The sequence below is a fragment of the Aedes aegypti genome, chromosome 3 (genome assembly GCF_002204515.2).
Source record: "Aedes aegypti strain LVP_AGWG chromosome 3, AaegL5.0 Primary Assembly, whole genome shotgun sequence".
NCBI classification, from domain to species: Eukaryota; Metazoa; Arthropoda; class Insecta; order Diptera; family Culicidae; genus Aedes; species Aedes aegypti.
The window spans coordinates 93767886-93788157 of record NC_035109.1 but is presented as its reverse complement, the minus strand read 5'-3'; the positions used below and the strand labels follow the sequence as shown (position 1 = coordinate 93788157).

The window sequence follows — 20272 nt, the reverse complement described above, 5'->3', positions numbered from 1 at the left end:
TTGTTATGTTGTATGATACCGCCTTTTTCAATCATCTTTTCAGAGTTCAAGAAACCTATCTCATCGTTTGTCCGTTGGCCACCACAGCTTATTGATGTTCTCCCTTCAAGATCTTGGCTCTGTTATGGATTATTTCCGGTTGAGCCTTTACTTTATAAGTAGTCTAGTCTTATTTTATAACGTTTTTGAAAAGATGAAGAGGTTTTGCGCCCTTTTGAGAAGTATTTTGAAAGAAAATCACTCAAAGGGGTTTTTCCCTCTTCCAAATTTTTTGTTAAAACAAATAAATAAATAAATAAATAAATAAATGTACCCCAAATTAAATGCCAGGGTAACTAAACACATTTTGCCAACAATGCCGAGATCGGTGAACCGCCAATCAAATAAAGAAGAGTAAATATCAGATGACCCGAAATAGGTCATTCTAGAAAAAGGGATATACGGGGGATTTGCATTCGGTTGATTGACGTTTGTGGAAACGACATTCGGCGAATTGACACAACCAATATTAATAAAAATTCTAATCATTGCCTTTTTATTAACATTTGGACACTTGGAGAACCGACGGTCGAATGTTAAAAGTAAAGTTACATAGATGTAGCCAAATTTTGCCAGTTTAGCCAAGACAAGTTGAAAAGCTAAGTTGAAAGAACAGGTTATTTTTAAAAGAAGGGTGAATCATCTATGAAATGCAAACACATGAAGATGGTGCATATTGACATGATCAAGTATGAAAATATATTAGACTCTTCTTCAATGGTTATGTATTTTGAAGGAAAAACCTCCCCTGTGGTAGAAAAAAGTCGAGAAATGGAGATAAAATTTTCCGGTAAATGGTTCATTCCGGTAAATTGCATTCCGGGTAATGGTTTTCCGGGTAATGTCGGAGAACCTTCATTTTCACCTTAATGAAAGATGGATCAACATAAATCTTACTTTACGATGTTCGTAGGAATAGGGTCGAATTAAGCGTGTAAAATAATCCAGATTTCAAAAGGAATGGGGATGAAGAACAGGGCGCTCTGCTCAACAATTTTATTTTGAAAAGTGCTTCGCGGCCCAAAAAGGGTAAAACCCCTGGTCTATGTTATAACCGATGGCGCTCTGGGGCATGCGAGATAGGAAATAGAGGATTAAAAAAACTTTAGTCCCCTCAATCGGAAATTGTGGTCAAAATCCTTACAACTCGTGAATTTGAGCTAAATGGGGAAACATTAGGGTAACGGTCGTATTTTGGACCCCCTAAGGAAGTGATTTTACATTTTTGTCCCAATTAATTAATTGCACAGCGTAACCAACTCAAAGAACATACCAAAATGTAGAGAAAAACTTCTTCTACGAGATAAAAATGCCCATACGGTCATGTACGATCCAAAAGACGTCGAAAATAATTGAATTGTGATGCACTGTTTTTCATTATTTTGGACACACCAATACATTTTGGACCCTCAAAGTATATATTTTGGACCCCCGGCATTTTTTTATCGTTTGGCGACAAAGTCCACGGCACTGGTTGTATAATATGCTTGCCCATAGTCTAATCAAGCGATTGACAATGGAAAAGCGAAGAAACTCTACGCTTTTAGTCCAGAAATAAGAAAAAAGTTTTTGTTTACATTTGAAAAATTTCTGACGTCTTCAATTTCTGTCTGTAACGTGTTGTAACGGTTGCATGGATGAACAGATTGAATAAAATTAATTTCAGATAAAATAAACACATTTTCCATGCACAAACGCTTGATGCAAGTGCGGAATAGTCCTATCTTTCCAAATGGCATGCGGATTGTATTGGTCTTCCGATTTAAACTGGAAAATTTGCAGGAAAATGGCCCAGGGGGTCCAAAATATATAGAGGTCCAAAATATATTGGTTACCCTATATTTCGAAAATCGTCATAAACATAAATGTAGGCGCAGTGGCGTAGCTACTTTTTTGTGCTCCCAGTGCGTCAGACATGGGCGCCCTTCAAATAGAAGTTTACGAAATTTTCCTTTTTTATCGAACTCACACGTACCTTTAACGTTTTTTTTTTCGCGAACTTCAAGCAAATGGATAAAAATTTCGAAAAAAAAAATTTGCCGTCAGGGAGTAGTTTTTGATAGTATGTCTTTCGGAAAAAAGAATTTAAAGGTATTCATGGATAACTTTTTGTATGTTGTACGGTATTCAGTGGTATGCCTGACGGTTATTCCTAGTATACTTTTTCGAATATTCTTGAAAAAATAATCTTGTAACAGTTCATAGGAAAATTTCTAGTGAAATCGCTGAACAAATTCCTGAACTTCTAGTATTGCGCAAATCTCCACAACAAAGAATTTGTCAGAGATGCAGATCTTGGAGGCAATAAAGAAAAACATATTTTTATTGATCTTATTTTATGAAGAATTCGCAGCGAAACTCATAGAGGTATCCTAACAGAAAATTTTGGTGAATATATCGAAAAAAAAAAAACATGCCGAGATCCTTCCGAAGTCAAAATATTTTCCTGGAACTCTGTCGAAATTCCTTCAATTACTGGATTTTTTTTTTCTAAAAATTCCGTGTAACAGAAATCTTGGAAGAAAATTTGCAAGAATATTTTGAAGAATTCTTGAACTTAAAGCTGATAGAATCGCTAAAGAGTTTCTGGGGAAATTACAGCTGGAGGACGAATCCAAAAGGAGGAATTCTTTCAAATTTCTAAGATGAATACCAGAAAAAAATCCTAGAATAAATCTTAAGGATTTCGTGGAATTATCCCTGGAAAAGAATACTTGGGCAAACCATCAAATTTCTTGGCCAAGGGTACGCCAAGAAATCCCTTCAGTGGTTTTCAGTGGGAAATGCACGCAGGTCTCATCAGTGAAATTCTTGGTCGAAATCTTGATAAATTCCTAGAATGATTTGTGTAGGAAATCTCGAAGAATTCCTGAAAAAACATAAGTATAAATTTTCGAAATCTCTGTGGCATTTTTTTAAGAATCTTTTTATGAATTGACGAACGCCACATAGATTAATACTACTTATATTATAGTGGTTTACGCCTGAAGCAATTATCTCAGAAATTACTAGAAAAGTTCCTGGTGGCATTGCGCTGGATACTCTGTAGAGTTTCTACATGAAAGCGTTCGAAAAATTTTCTTGGATTTGTTGTCAATGTTGCTCCTGAAAGAATTCCTAAAAGAATTATTGGAAGTATTTTATTATTTTTTCAACGAAATCGTGGAAGAATCTCTGGATACGATTAATAAAGAAAAATGTTAGTAAAATCCAACTCATAATTTCACATAAATAACCAGGAGATATCTTTTGATTACTCATTCTACAAAATTCATAATTTTGAAATAAAAAAATCAAACGTAGAAATCTAAAAGAAATGAACAGCCTTTAATTTATGTGACGGGTGTTCAATAGAAACAAGATTTTTTTTAATCATATAGTAAAAAAATAGTTATTTATGCAACAAGTTGCAAAATGATGATTTGTTCAGTACGAGTCGTACATTTATCATACATAAATACGACGAGTGCTGAAGAAATCGGGTTTTGCAACAAATTGCATACAATTTTTTTTGCGATTTAAAAAAAAATACCGTTTTAATCGGATTGTACCTAGGATCACAAACACATTTCAATAGAACCCACGTGGACATCCATGCGCCGTATAGACTATGTATTTTTCAAACAGGTAAGCTGTGATACACACTACACAACTGTTACAAATTTTCACGCTGCCATCCAACTGATCAATGTTTGAGGACAGATTAAGATGGACAGGCAAGATGCCGCATGCAAGTTTCGAACAAATTGTGCAGTTACTATTTACCTATTGTGCTATCTGCTATCACTATTTCTCAACCTTGGCTCGATATTTGGTGTCCATTTCAGTGTTCTTTTTACATGGTCGGGGGACCCACTGTTGAGAAACGTGGTGCTAAATTGTCCACTTGAATCATCAGATGAAGCTCCGGGCATGTTGGGAGTAAACGGAGTAAACTTTACTTTACTCTACCGTGTCGTCAACAACGATCCGATTCTAAATCAGCTCACCGGAGTCGGATTCGGATCGTCGAACATGCTTTAGTCACTGAGTACTTCAGAGCTTATCAATTAATGGTTTTAACTAACAGTGGATTTAGTTGACGATTCCCCAAAGAGTACTGAAAGTGCTACTTTTCAGCACCAGAAACAACGCTGAAAAGTGCTATTTTTCAGGATTGTTAGTATAGTTAGGCAAAGTAGACCGTTGTGTTTTCCATATCTTAGATGAAAAGTAGGCTAATAAGCCATGGAATTGCAAAATGGTAGTTTACGGAACAAGTTGCAGAATGATTATTTTTACAGCACGAGTCGTAAATTTATCGTACGACGAGTGCTGTAAAAATCGAGTTCGGCAACGAGTTACGTACAGCATTTTTTGCACCACTTGAGGGTATCAGAAATTATATTAGAATGCAATAATGGTGATTTTACAATTTTTGAAAAATTGTTGTGTAATGATTCATTACATAACTCAAACCAGTTGCGTAATGAATCATTACAGCACTGATTTCAGTTGCGTAATGACTATTCCCGTACTGCATACTTCAGTGCAGGAAAGTAGGCCGTTTCATGACAGATTGACGTGATGAAAAACAGTCTATTACGATGAGAAATTGCAAAAAGAAACAAAGCAGTCTAAAAGAATGTTTTTCATACTTTATTTACAAATCTCTATTCACATTTTTGCGTTTGATTTATCCGTTTCAACAATGTTCTTGCGCTGTAATTGGTACTACCAAATATGTACTCTAGCTCAAAAAATAACCGAATTAGACTACACACGTTTTCTATGATACATCTATCTTCCGTCTTCATAGTCTATGTGCGTTACAATATGTCCATAGTATTTGCTAATAGTAGTATAACTCCCGCTACTACGAGGTATTGTTACCAAGATGCTTCAACAACGGTACGATCTGCGGACCGTACGTGAATGTATACGGACACGAAACGCACTTTTCATTTGTGGGGTTTATGTATTTCAGTATCCGTTGATTTCCTATCTAAACTCTATAGTGCATTCTGTTTAAGAGTTTTGTGTCTTAACTTACGAGCAAAATCTCAATCGCAAACCCTATGCGAAGTGGTTCGATTGGCGTAGAGACGAAATGATTTCATGTTTAAATCTAAGCGGCTAAATAAATAGGGTGGTTCGATGATCTCAGAAAACCATCGGAAAACCGTCCGATCGTCGAATAAAACTTTCAAATAATCAGTGGAAAACGATTACGATGGGCGGCGATATGAAATGGTTAAGAGTAATGAAATAATATGGCGAGTTTAAATTCAAATGAATTAAGAAGTTTTCCATCAATCACATAATACGCGCATCAAGTGGCAGGCCATCCCACTCTAGGCTAATTGCGCTCCCTCCTGTCGAGAGGAGGAATATTACACACAAAGCTACACCCCACTTCTAGCAGATCCGATAAATTAGTGTGTAGAGTCGTTTGTTCCTTTTTTCCTATACAATTTGTGCCTATTTATAGCTTAAGACAGTAGGAAGGTGTTGCAACCCAAAATAAGGGACCTGATTTCAGAGTCTGACTTCAGCTTCCCCCAATCTGCGGGCTAATCCGGCAGATCGATACTGACGATCGGTACCACCGGTTTGAGGTGATCGTTCTTCTTGTTCAGTGCTGCCTTTTTGCCCTTTTTGTCGTACTTTTCAAACTCGTCCAGCTGGGCGGTCGTCGTGTCCAGGGGTTGCGTTTGGCCGGCACTCTCGGTGTGATATGATATGTTGCCGTACTCCTGCAGGCACGGAACCACCCCCAGCAGAAACTGGCAGAAGTTTTTCCGAATGCCGAACCACCCTGGGGAATGAAAGAAAATGGTTTTGATTATTGTCACCTATTAATTGCTGATTTGTCAACATTTTAGGAAACTCATCAGGATGTCTTCAAGGTTTTTCAAGACATGTTTTCTAGTTTTTTTTAATTCAGATTTATTTTTCGATATTATTTTTTCAAAGCCTGTTCACGTTTTTCTTCCAAAGCTAGTTCACAAGGAATGGACCATGAGATTCTTCTAGGAATTTCTCCGAAAGTTTATTCAGGAGGTCTCTTGGGATTTATCTAGTAATTCCTTTAGAATTCATTTCACAGATAAATCCAGGCATACCTTTAGAATTTCTCAAGATACGCTTTCTTCGAAAATATATCTTGGAATTCAGAGGATCCTTAAGAGTTTTTTTTTTATTCCCCGAAGAATTCTCTAGATATTTTCAGATGGTCACTTCCGGTGAATCAGGAGACAAAAATGGAAGAAGCTCAAAACTAGGCATGCAACTACTCAAACTACATGAAACAATCTCAGCGTTGTTGTAAGAACATGCTTCCTGCCTGTATTGACACTTCGGCCAGATGACCAGACAATGACCGGATTCTGAAAAAGTTACTTCAACAACATGTTTCTTGCATGTATCGATACTTCGGATACTCGAGCTTCATGAAATGTGCGGATTCTTGAATTTGCTGCTTACTTTGCAACTAACTTGTTATTGTTGTTACGAGTTATAAGAATTTTTGCTCAATTTTCTGATAAAGTGGGTCCCACATTTGTTCAAATATGCAAAATTACCTTGTTCAAAAGAAAGTCCGATAGATTTTTTAATATTTTTACTGATTCAGTAGAACGGATTTTGAAATCCGAACATCTGGCTGAAATAGATATACATATAAGAAGCATGTTCTTACAGCAACGTTGAGATTATTTCATAAAGTTTGAGTAGTCGTCTGCCTAGTTTTACCTTTCATTTATGTTTGTCCGCCGGAAGGTATGTCAAAATCCGCTTATTGTTTGGTAATCTAGCCGAAGTATCAATAATTGCAAGAAACACGTTCTTACAGAAACGCTGAGTTGATTTTATGAAGTTTGAGCGGTCGCTTGTCCAGTTTGTACTATTATTTATGTTTGTCTCGCGGTTAACCGGAAGTGACCTCATAATCGGTCATTGTCTGGTTATCTGACCGAAGTGTCCATACGGGTAAGAAGCATGTTCTTACAGCAACACTGAGGTTATTTCATGAAGATTAAGCAGTCGCATGCCAAGTTTTGAGCTTTTTCCATGTTTGTCTCCTGGTTCACCGAAAGTGACTATAAAACCCAGTATTGGCTATATGATACAATTGACAATATTAAGAGTTGACGAGTTGCATCGGTTTTCCGAGATTTACATTTGTTCCTTGGCCTCGGCTCTTACCCGGATAGTACTTGGAACCAGGTTCAGGCTTTCACCCCATGCAAGAATATAATCCAAATGATGTACTTTTACATTGCTCCGTTACTTAAAGTCTTAAAATGGCCAAAACCAATTGTTTTATATTGATTTCGTTGCTAATGTTGTGAAAAAATGACTAGGGAACACTTATTTCCGGTTGAAAAATATTTCCAGACAGGAAGTATGACTAGGGAACACTTATTTCCGGTTGAAAAATATTTCCAGACAGGAAGTATAACTCATCCCATGGTTCGTAGTGAAAATTACATATTATTAAACATTTTTGCTTCAGAGCACCAGTCGGAATACCATCTGCCATCAGGGTTGCCACATTAAAATCTTTATTTTTTACTCGAATCATCTGTATAATCTGTATTACCCTGGAATAAAATAGCTGTATTTTAAATATGTATCCTATAAAATTGAAATAGAAATGAGTATTACGCTAGAAATTCAAGGAAATGCCAATCATTTGTAACTGCAATGTAAAATTGTCACATAACGACTTGAATTTTAAAGTTTTCAAACATATTTTTGTTTTTGTTCAAAAATCTGTATAAATCTGTATAATTTTGGCAAAATTCTATATACAGAATCTGTACATCTGTAATTTTCTAAATAAACTGTAATCTTTAAATACAGATTCTTGGTCACAAAATATCGGAGAAAATCTGTAAAATATAGATAAATCTGTATATATGGCAACCCTGTGTGCCATATGGATTAACCGAGTACCGTCATGCAATAAAATTAAATTTACCCACTGGGAGACAGAGTGGGATTTTCTCTTCATCGTGGCATTGTGAATTAACGTGTAAATCCATTCGTTTTCTCAGTAATAACAAGCTACACACTTCATTACCAATCGCTTTTAGGGTGAGATCATAAAATGAGCTAGATTTATTGTCATAAACCTTGCAATTTATACATGCTTCGTTGAAAAAGTGATTTTTAAAGTCAATCTTTTTTTAACAGCTTTGTGTTGAATTCTGAGAAAATTGAGAGTATCTCTCAATCTCTTTGATCCGCAATACATCATGAGAGTCTGTTTATCGTGTACTGCTACAGCTCTGATTGTTTAGGAGAGATAACAGTGTATGATAAAACCCTTCTAAACAAGCTACAACTCTTGGGGACGCTATTGCTATCGAGTGTTCGGGGATTATTTATCATGCCAATAAAATAAAACACCAACCCCCTTCTTCTTCTTTCTGGCGAAACGTCCTAACTGGGACATAGCCTGCTTCTCAGATTAGTGTTCTTATGAGCACTTCCACAGTTTTTAACTGAGAGCTTTCTATGCCGATTGACCATTTTTGCATGTGTATATCATGTGGTAGGTACGAGGATACCACAGCGTAACAAAAATGACATTTTTGCGTGTCTCAAGGATCCAATTATGTGTCTCGAGTAGATTTGTGGTTGCTGAATCTGATGCCATTTTCAAAAATGTTCCAGCACGTCATAATTTTTAGCTACAGGTCGCCAAAGTTGTATAAAACACTGGTTTTATTGATGTTTACATAAAATTTCAAGTATAATTTATCGAACTTTTTTGTGATCTAATCCACTAAGCATGCTATTTTGAACTTAAACTTTCATTTTGGATTAAATTAGATTGAAATTGTGCGATTAAATTTGAATTAAACCGATTTTTTTGACATGCTTGCTGTCTTCATACAAAATTCGTCGTTTCTCTTATATGGGAAATCACAATACCTTTTTAAACCATCAAAAAATAACTTTTCCGCATCTAAAGTATTATAAACGATAAGTATTGTTGTATACATAAAGTTTGAGTTCTGTGGCAAATTAAGCAAATAAATTGCCATACAAGCTGGCAAACTTGCATACAAGCTGGTAAACTGGATTCAGCAACTCTTAATTGAGTGATTAGCGATATGTTGGTGCTTGAGACAAAACGTGTTCCGCAGTGTACTCTACGCCCTGGGAAACAGAAAAATTTCCCTTTCGAAAAGGTCCTCGACTAGCGGGATTCGAACCCACGACCCTCAGCATGGTCATGCTGAATAGCTGCGCGTTTACCGCTACGGCTATCTGGACCCCAATATTGGTAAATAAGTGAGAAAAATGGGTTTCATCATAATTCTCTTTGGAGCTTGCTTTGGCAGCCCTATTTATCAAGCTTGTTACAACTTGCGAATCATTGTCGTACATGGACCGATACAGATGCGACATTTTTCTCCGCTAGCTTTGATCGTGCTTCGAAATCAATTATGAACTAATTCTGCCATTGATGTTGGTCATGACTCTACCACTTCAATCCAGAATTGATCAAGAGCGTAAAAATGGCGTTTTACATCACTGTGGGGCTGGATAACGTGAATGTCCAAAGAGTAATTCGCAATTTTTTTCCAAAGATTATGCTGAAGATTTTCTAATGGATTTCTCTGGAAATTCCTTCAAAGATTGTTCTAGGAATTTCAGCAATTTAGGATCACAAATATCAGAGTTTTTCTAGGATTCCAACTGAATGTCAGAAACTTACCAGTGTTTCACAATAATTTCAGGACTGTCAGGAATCCTACCAAAATCCTTGGAATTTCTCCGGAATTCAAGGAATCTCGTCAAGTTAACCGGAATCTCAGGAAGCCCAACGAAAGTTCAACTAATCTGGACCAATTTCCACTTGCTGATACAGCCAACTCTCCCTTACTCGATATCGACTAAGAGAACCATAGGTCAAGTTGGATTTCATGGCTAACTCGATGATCCCTTGGATCGCAGTTGCACTGGTTTTGTGTTCTGTAAATTGATTCCTCCCTTCAATATCGAGCTTTGGAGAGCTGACTGTATTAAATTGAGTATACTTGAAACCCCCTTGAAAATACCATAAGAAACACTAGAAACTAGCTAAGAACCTCTGTAAATCTTTCAAGGATCTCTTGAGAATCACTTTTGGATTCCCTCGGAAACTTCTCGGAACTTTTGAACATAGAAAGCCTCGCCAACTCCTCAGGAGCCCATGTGGGTCTTGGTAGACCCTTGGGAAATCTCACAGAAATCCCAGGGAATATTTGTAAACCTATTACATACTCTTTCAAAACTACTAAGGAAATCTCGGCAATCCTTTTCAATTCACGAGTTAGAGAAATGTTCTGTTACGCGGTTTACGCAGTGTTCTTAGCAGTGTTTGTCTTACTCGTAGCAACCGGAGTCTATATACCTACAACACATCTCCATTCATAGACTCTGGTAACAACAATGTTGTACTTACATTTATTGCCGCCTTTTGCGTTGAAGCTCAACAGGATCAGCACGAACAGGGTCAACAGCAATGGTCCGGCCACGGCTATGAACGGCCAATCGAGATCCTCGTCCAGCTTGTCCGCCAGCAGCACCTGAAACACTAGGATTGGAAGCACGGTGGCACAGTTGCCGATCGCCGAATTGATAGCTGACTTTTTCTGCTGCGGCGAAACCTCCGGTGTTCGCAGGAGAATGCCGCAGAATATTATACTATACAGCACTGCCACCAGGCAGAGGCACAGGACAATCCACAGTGGTACGAATACCACCTCCCAGCTCCAGGAAACGAATCCGTCCAGTTTGAGGGGCAGGAACACAAACTGCAGCGCGTTCACTGCACAGAACAGTTCCAGCTGTTTATTAGAATGGAAATGAAAACGTGAGATCAAGATATTTCAGTTTAGGCTGTTAGTGTCTCACCTCAAAGGATCGGTCGTGCTTCACAGCCCACACGCAAGCTCCTACACTGGCAACGCTACCGAAGATGAGCGGGATAAATACCAGCACCCACAGGTGCCTCCCGGAGGTCAGTCTATCACAGGCCAACAGCTCGAACATCAACAGTATTAGATGGAGCGACAGCGATATCAGCATGGCCTTGAAGTGGGAATAGGAATCTCCCTCGACCCTAAAATACGTATAATTGATATGATTAGCAATTTGTGAATTGATGACTAACATGTTCCAATAGTAACAGTGATTTTGCGAGGCTTGTCTGAGCAAATGCGATTTTCTCACCTGTAGTGTGGATAGCGACACCATACTATGGCTCCAACGATTGCTCCTAAAGTAGCTATCGACTTCCATATCCATAGCGGTATAAATATTACCCAATAGGGCCAATCTGCAGAACAATTCGAAAATATTTTTCATTACAAAGTACCTATACCTACATTAGATCTTCTTTTTTTTTAATTGATTTATTTTTGTTTTAAGAGACTGCCCTAACGAGGCATTCGTCTCTGTGATAATGATCATCATTAGAAAGTTTCTTACCTATGATTTCATCCAAACGCAGGCAGAACAAAACCGTAAAAGTGAATAAACAGCAATGTACAACGAATTTGCTAGAAAGAAATAAAAAGAGAGCAACCATTAATAATGTTTTAGTTAAGGATGGTTAATCAGCTTTTTCAACGTGAAGCGGACACGATAACCTTTCACGAAATAAAAAGAACGGATTTCGAGGGAAACGTGGCGTCCGTATAAATGACACGGGGGATGGGAACAAACGACGACCTCAATTTCCTTCAAGATCTTACTTTGATTACTTCAAGACGATGTTCTGCATAATGAGAGATACAAATTTTGATGCTAACGAGGGACTTGGGTTTATTCTACGAGTGGCGTGAGGTGACAATTGTCGACTCGAGTGAAGTGGCTTGCCGTGTAGATCAAATGGAGAGTCACTTCACTCGAGTCGACAATTGTCACCTCGCTATACGACACCGACAATTGTCCCCTCACGCCACTCGTAGAATTAACCCAACTATCCACTTATCTTGAAAGTTTTGTAAGCTCTCAGATTGTCGATCAATAACGGCGCCGGCCAAGTCCTTACAGTCAGTAAAGATAAGGAGGCAATATAAATGTGTAGTGATTGTTGTTACTAGAGACCATCTCCACAATCACCACAGGAAGGCTATTTCTAACGGGAAGATCTGGGAGTCACATTTGATTGGTGATGCGATATATGGATAATCAAGAACTCTATTGGCGGTATTATCGAACTCTGAATCGAAAACGAATGTTACTTATTTGTTGCTTTAATGCTATATGATCTGGATTCATCTTGGTCAGCGATGCAATACATGTAACTAAGTTATTCGTTGTCTTTGTCTTCACTATGCGTTTCAAATAGTTGATTGTTTTTTTTTAACTTTAATTGTTCATTAAGACACATAGTCAGATGAATTAACAAATATACAAATATAAAAGAAGCGCGCGAAAGCGAATACGACATCTTGCCCAATACGACAACTTCGCAATGCACTCTTTAATCATCAGCATTCGTCGAGAACTAAAAATCAGTAGCTTTATAAGCGTAGTATAGTACCAATGAGTTACATAAAATATAGAATATCCAATATTGAAACATTGGAACAAATGCCAAATAAAATAATTAATAATTTCAGGCAAAAATCGTTACAATCTTCTATTGCCACGATTAATGCGTTATATGTTTAGGTTAAGTATATTCAAAGCGTTTTTTTTCTCTTATAAGAAGGTGAAATCAACTCACCTATAAAAAATCTGAACTGCTACGACAAATGAAATGTAATATGTTGTTAACAAAATGTAAATAAAATCTTAAATTTGTTTTACCAAATTAGGATGATAGCAGGGGGGTGAAATGAGCCAATAATTAGCTACCCAACATTGATTGAACATGGCGTCCAATGTCTTTGTTTTGATTCTTTTGGGACTCACAAAACATATGATTTTTTGTATAGAAGACATCAATGATACCTCACTGTGCGTAAAACATTCAACAAAATGTTGAAAAGTGGAAAAGCGTCATCAAATATGACCATTTAACGCAATATATTTAATTGTCAGAAACTAGAACTAGCAGCACATGAGCCGTGTACTCGAAAATCAAGAGCAAGTTAGGGCAAACCGACCAGAAAGTGGATACCAAAACGCGAAGTACCAAAAACGATGTGAGGAAGAGCCGAAATGTATGAAGGATGACAGCCGTGTCAGTCCTCTGGATAATAGTGTTGTCTAATAACACAGAACACCTAGATGTAAGAAATGAATGTAATGTTTGGAATGATACTAATAAAAAAAAAAGCTTTCTAAGCTTTTGATCATGTAAATTAATGGAGCGTCGATTGACGTGTGCGTGAAACACGCACTCTGTGGTTTTCAAGTCTTTGACTCTATTCAAGGTTGTGGCTCTTTAATTCCTGGCAAATGAAATGTTATCGGCATCATTCGACAAGCCATTATTCAGTCGTTTCATCGCTGACGAATAAGAGCTTTCGATCGCAATTGCAATTTTGGAGCCAGTCCAAATATAACGTCAGGAAATCCCCCAGAAATTCCTTCAGGAAATCTCCAATGATTCTTTCAAGTATCCCTCCGGGTATATCTCCAGAAATTTCTCCAGATACTCTTCCTGAAGTTTATAGTAATTCTCGAAGGAATTTGACAGGTAATCTTCCAGACATTCCTTCAGAAATTTCTTCAGGGATTCGTTCTGGCCTTCTAAAAATTCCTCCGGAGATTTTCTCAAGCATTTCTCCAATGGTTTACCATGAAAGCATTCTCCAGGAATTTTATCGCAATTTAATCTGAGAATTTTATAGGTGGGGATTGCTCATCAAACCTTCCGGTCCGCCTCATAGTTACGTACTATTTGGTGCTGGGTGTAGTTCTTGTTTTTCCAGCTGTATTGAAAAGCATGAGCCATAGTCTTTGGCATACAATTGGATCTTTCTTTAGCAGAAAAGAACCGAAATGTCTATCGACGACCGGTGATTGCTAGCAGATATAGTGGAGAGCTTGTCTTGATACGTTCATCGCTTCAAGCTAGTTGAAAAACTGAATACACTGATTGCCTGTCGATCAGAGCCGAACTAGGCATAGATCGTATACATACATCTGAATCTACATGTCTCCGATGTATTACATCGTTCCAGGTGGGAGTTATCTGATATGTGAATATGGTACCATAACAGAATTTTCCATCTGAATGAAGTAATAAATCATAATATTCCGCAAACTGTATCACACATCTACAGAATGTATTGCGTGAAGTTAAGACACAGCAGAGTATTGAGTACACAGGACCAAGTCCCTGCCGGGTAGCGCGAAACTGATGAGCGATAGACAATAGAATCAACAACACTGCCATAAGGGATAGTAAGCATGTGACTATTGTCGAAACTATGATTAGGAGGCAAATCAACATCCCAAGATCAATTTTTTGTTACAACCCAATGTAGGTATTATTAAATTAGGCTGTAGAAAATGATAAATATCTGATCACTTAGGAATGTGTTGCAAGGTAATAAATACTCGTAGTCTGTTTTCTTCGAATACATATGTATAAATTGTTAAAATTGCCGAAGCATACGCGGAATTTATTAAACGGATTATGAAATTAGGACTGAAATCATAATGATGATAGATTATCAACTTTCCTTTCGTCGTGCTATTTGTTACCGTTAGAATCACCAAACTGATTGGTTTCCCACTACATACACCAATGCAACAGCACGAAAACTGAAGTATTATAATCGCGCGTTGAAACTTATTCAATATCCATATATTACATTAATAAATTCTTGTATACAGCTGGTATAAATAACAGAATCATCAACAGGAAAACAGGATGCTTGTTTTATTAAACATACTCAATCTGCACCTAAAATCTCGGATCCAAATAGTTTTCTAAATAAAAATTGTGTCTAAATAAAACGTGTAGGCCAACAAAACATAATTGAGTAGGAGTTTACAAGTTACTTAGGGACTTGAAAGCACATGAAAAGCAGTTTAAATTAATCTATTAGTAGATCAACACTAATGCTCACATTTTTATATTCTCATTTCATCATGGTCCTCATTGCTCGAACGGAGATGAACACCCTGGAGATGGAAAAAATCGACAGCGCTACGATAAGGAAACGTAACAGATGAGAAACTATCGATACATTTATCAATTATAAAACCCCGTTTTAATGTTAACACTTTGTTTCTGTTTTTTTTTCGTTTCAGCAATCAAACAACCGAACCAACTCTACTATCTTTTCATTTCTTCTTCGTTATACTTATAGTCCCTCTGGCACTGAACCGAGTGGTGCGCCTTCCGCTTTTATTAGCGCTGTCTTTGCTGTACGTTGAGCATGGTGTCGGAGGTGGTGTGCTCTGTAGAACATCTGATGTGCTACACGGCACGCCACTTCCGGCATTTTGTTTGGCGTGCGGGATGGGCAGTGCTGGTGATGAGGTGGAGGGCGCTATTCGGTTTAGTGCCAGAGGGACTATATCTATTTAATGTATCTGAAACTCGTGGGACCGCTTTAATTCCGGCGCCTGCTTGTGGAAGAACCCGGTGTGCTAAACGGTATAGGACATGTTAACGGGGGAGGCTTGGTAGGTCCTCACCCAGCCCGTGTCTAGATTGGCGGACAATTGTCTGCCAGGGTGTGGATTGAGCAATTACAAAATTACAATTACAATTTAATCTGAGAATTTTATATTACGAAAATCTCTACCTAGATTCCTCTTAGAATCTCTTCATGTATTCCTCCGTACCGTAAAATGGGGTATTGAGGAATGAAAACATTATTCAACCTCAATTTCGAGCAATTTCTTGTTTGTCAATAATTGAACGAAATACAGTCCTACCATTCTCCCGGCGTGTATATCAAAAGTTACATTTTCCAACAATCTAATGTAATAAGGATGAAAATTCGCTCAACACCATGTAGGGTGAACCCAAACCAACTAGATTCGTGTAATAAAACATTACATACATGTTGTTTAGTGTTCATTTCGGCACATTTTCCTTAAGTGGTGCATATTACCCCAGGAACCCTAATAACGTGCAGCTAACTATTTCTGAGCAAATGAATGACAGAAAGAGACAGCTATCTCCTCTACGAGATCGAACATCTTCTTTTTATCATAGCCATGTCGGAAAACCATATAAAACCGTTCATATACTAAGAAATAACAAGCTGCACACGTGATTACCAATGGCTTTTGAGGCGGTATCTTAAATTATGCGATATCAATGATTCTTTCATCGATTTCCCTAAAATGTACTGCAAGATGTCCGTTTAGATCTTCATTAAATATTCAACTAGAAATTACACTAGAAATGCCTTTAGGGATTTGCTCCAAGACATTTGATTAGATTAGATTAGAAAATTTCAACTAGGAATTTCTCTAAGAATGTACCTTCAGGAGTAGCTCCAAAGATTTTTTCTTAGATTCCTTCAGAAATTGCTTGATAAATTTTCCAAGGAAGTCCTCAAATAACTTATCCATGAAATTTTCCTGAAATTATTGCGGAAAAATCTGGAAAATATTTCTACGGGAAATCTTAAAGTAATCTCCGATAAAACTTCTCCGACAATGATCTCTCTCCTTGACTGTTGAGGTTGTGTTGGAGGGTTCTCTAAAGATAAGTTGCTAAGAATATTGGAAAACAACCAAACCAATCGAATCCCTTCAAGCTTTTCTGGAGAAATTTGTTTGATATCTCTTTGGAAGGATGCCTGGAGGACTCCCTGAATGTATTCCAGAAGAATTATCTGGAGAAACCAATAGGAAAATTTATTAAGTTTTCCTTCGAGAAACCTGAGAAAAATCGCGCAAGATTTTGTAACGGTTTTCCAGGAGTCCCTAGAATTTTGCACCAGGATTCACTGCATGGAGAAAATGGAAAATAATAACTCTTGAGACCACTATGTTTAGAACAGAATCTTGCATTAAAATAGTGACCAAGTTATATTTGAATGCTATACAGAGCCTTGCATTTTGGACAATCGGGCGGAAGGGCAATATTTTAGCTGCAGTTTGAACCGGTCTATTATTGCACTTCGCAACCATAAACAAAATGCCATTCAACGCAGATTTGTGGATGTTGTACTGTTGCATATAAACATTCAGCAGTCGTCGTCGTCGTTTAATAATAATTTCGGACAGCACCACCGATCGATGTGTGGACCTTGAAAAAGAAGTGTACATCGTATCGGGGGCTGGCAACGGCGGACCGTCATCAGTTTCTGCAGTAGCAAGCAGAACGACCACCAACACGTAGAAAGCCAAAAGAAGATTGACCGAAAAAAAACTTACCTCGGATTGAAGTCCTGGAACAAGGATTGCAGATTCATCGTTGCTGGATGTGACGAACGGTCAGTTGGTGCTCATGATGCTGGTCCACAAAGACAAAACTCGATCCGGAAACAGCTGGGAATCGTTGCTACTTTATGTACTTTTTGCTGACGATGGAAACCCGTAGTTCGGAAAACAACACACACTCTTGCTTTCGGTTCTAAATGACTGAGTGCGGATGGTGGAAAACTCGTCGTCAGAAAAAATGGTTCACGTTCGAGCTAAACCAGCAAAACGGTTTGACGTTTTTGACAGCTGGTTTTGTTTTTGTTTTGATTCGTCTCTTCGGCCTAATGATAAAAATATGCGTAAGAACGTTAGGGTAGATGCACCGGCATTTGTCATAGTACTGATAAATAAGTACCATAGTACTGGTGATAATATTTATCAGAGTGGATTTAAATAAGAGTAGCGTCAATATCAGAAAATTTCCCACGCATCGAGATAGACGATTACTTTTCTGTTGAAGTGCATACTTCCCATAACCAATATATATTTTGGACCGCTATGTATTTTGGACCTTCTGGGCCATTTTCTTGCAAATTTCCCATAGTTTAAATCGTTTGAATCGAAAGACCAACTCAACTGCCAAACTGTTGTTTATTGCTGGGTGCTGCGAATTGAATCCCTTTTTATTTTCAAGCAAATCTTGAAACATGCTTCTTGTGAAGAATTGAGTTTGTCGTTCAAAAATTGCCGGAGCAGCAATTGAAAGTATCATGTCGATGGTTTTAGTATTCCGGCCGTAGTATACCCCCTCAATCAAGAAGGTGGGCTAATAAGATGTATAAACTCGATTCCTAGCTTCAAACCGAATAACATCGAAAACGACGATTCTGATTAACCAATTTCGGAAATACCGATGGCGTCAGCATCTCGAACGCTTTGATTTTAAAGATTATTTGAGTGGCCAAAAGCTGAAAGGAGAAGAAATATTCAACCGACAAAATGTTGCGCATGGAGTGTCAAGTATTTTTCCTTGTGTGTATATTAGGTACACTGTTGTTGTAATAAGTCTTAAATATTATTTAGACTATTAAACAATTTGTTGCAATGGATCATTGAATGTAGTTTTTGCAAGTGTTCACCGCATCAAAACAAAGGCGCTACTGTATATGGGATTTAACATTGTGACAGCATTGCTGTTCTGTCAAATACACAAGGCTACGGTGGCGCTATCTATGCTTTCCATAGCGGCCGTTTTGGTTATTTTAATGATCCATATAAAGAAAATAACAAAAATAAATATATTTTTTATCTCTGAGATTACAATACATTCTCACGGGATCACATTACTCTCTCACAAGTAACATAACCACAATCTGGAATGTTTGGCTCCGACATTCAGGCTCCCGCTTGACAAGCAAATTGAGTCAGACCGCAGCACCCAGGTTTATTGGTATTATAAGTTGAATTGTACATGTGTGAGTGTGTCACGCGATATATAAATTTTAACAGTTTGGCACAATGTGAAGACACGGTTGCACTATTTCTTACATTTTTTATGTTCATATAATTTTACAATGTCTGGATATTATACTGAATTGTAATTTTTTGGTGTTTGGTACTCAAACCGTTTTTAATAGTCTGTCGGTTGAGGGTTCATGTTGTTCAATATAAAGCAAACAATTTGGGATACAGTAACATTTTTTTACTGGGTTTTAGCCATTATGGTCATTCGCCCAACATACAGTAACATTAACGGATAGAAAAAATGTATTGTTTTCAATGTAAGACAAATTGTAATTTTCTATGCGGGTGAGACTCGGTAATCTATTTTACCACAAGAATCCGCAAATATTTTTACTGAATTTCGGCAAAGCGAATCTGTCAAAATCTTAAAATCAGAACTGCAAAAACATACATGTACTCGAAATGTACTTGTTAAGAGCGGGTAGAGAGCGACTACATGTAAGTATTCACATAATTTACTGTAAAATTGTGCCTATAAATGAATCATTCAGCAAAAGTCGGCTAGCTCGAGTCAACAATAGTTATAGCTTTTTTATTACATTTTTGGGAATATTCCATGGAGCTTCTACTCCTCGAACTGAAATTGCAGCGAAAATTGTCGTGAGGATTTATTTCCAACGGAAAAGTGCATATATTTTTAAATGGTTAAATGTTCACAGGGGTGATACTTCATACATTTGTAATGCAAAACAATACTTTAAAAAAATTTGTTTTTATTATTAAAAATGGATCATTGAAAGTAGTTTTTGTCAGTGCTCACCGCATCAATGCAAAGGCGCCACTGTATATGGGATTTAACATTGTGACAGCATTGCTCATTGCACGGTGACGTCATCAGAAAATCGCTATCTTTCCCTCCTTCGGGAAATCTGAAAACAACGGTGCCAGTATCCTGAGATTTCGGCAAAAATCTCGGTAAAAGTTCGAAGTGCCGATTGCTCCGAAAATGTTAAATCTATCCATTGGTTCTTACATAGCGTTACGGTCCATACAAAAATTTGAAATTTTTCATACAAAAGCTGTTTTGTGGGGGTGGGAGGGGGTTTAAAATTAAATTTTGCGTTACGTAATATTTGAATGCTCCTTGAAAAAAATGTATAAAATTTTTAACATATAAAGAAAAGATATTATAGTACAAGATAGAGATTGTCGCTAGTGTTCCCATTGTTTTCCTTGCCTTGCCTGGTTGGTACATAACTGTCAAGTTCAAAAGCGAATGTATTAAGGTCAAACATTTTGTTACTCGACAGTAATTACTATGAAACTCCGCTTACCCTTCTGTATAAGACACAAATCTCAATCGTTATTGAAAATATGCATTTAATACTAGCTGTAATTAATTGATAAACAATTTACTTATAGAAAGAAAACAAATAAACTCTCTATATTGCTATATTTGTTACGATTTGTGTTTTTGAAAACGGTGCATAATAGT

General features: G+C 37.4%; 1 protein-coding gene across 1 annotated transcript; it reads right to left on the bottom strand.

Annotated features, from left to right (window-relative positions):
- Positions 1-4656: 4656 nt before the first annotated feature.
- Positions 4657-17611, bottom strand: LOC5564666 (transmembrane protein 185B). The gene is made up of 6 exons (XM_021849734.1): positions 17326-17611; positions 11509-11579; positions 11251-11356; positions 10933-11140; positions 10481-10865; positions 4657-5836 (listed from the first exon to the last, which is right to left on the bottom strand). The coding sequence occupies exons 1-6, from the start codon at positions 17361-17363 to the stop codon at positions 5592-5594; spliced, it is 1053 nt and encodes a 350-aa protein (XP_021705426.1). The 5' UTR covers positions 17364-17611; the 3' UTR covers positions 4657-5591.
- Positions 17612-20272: the final 2661 nt, after the last annotated feature.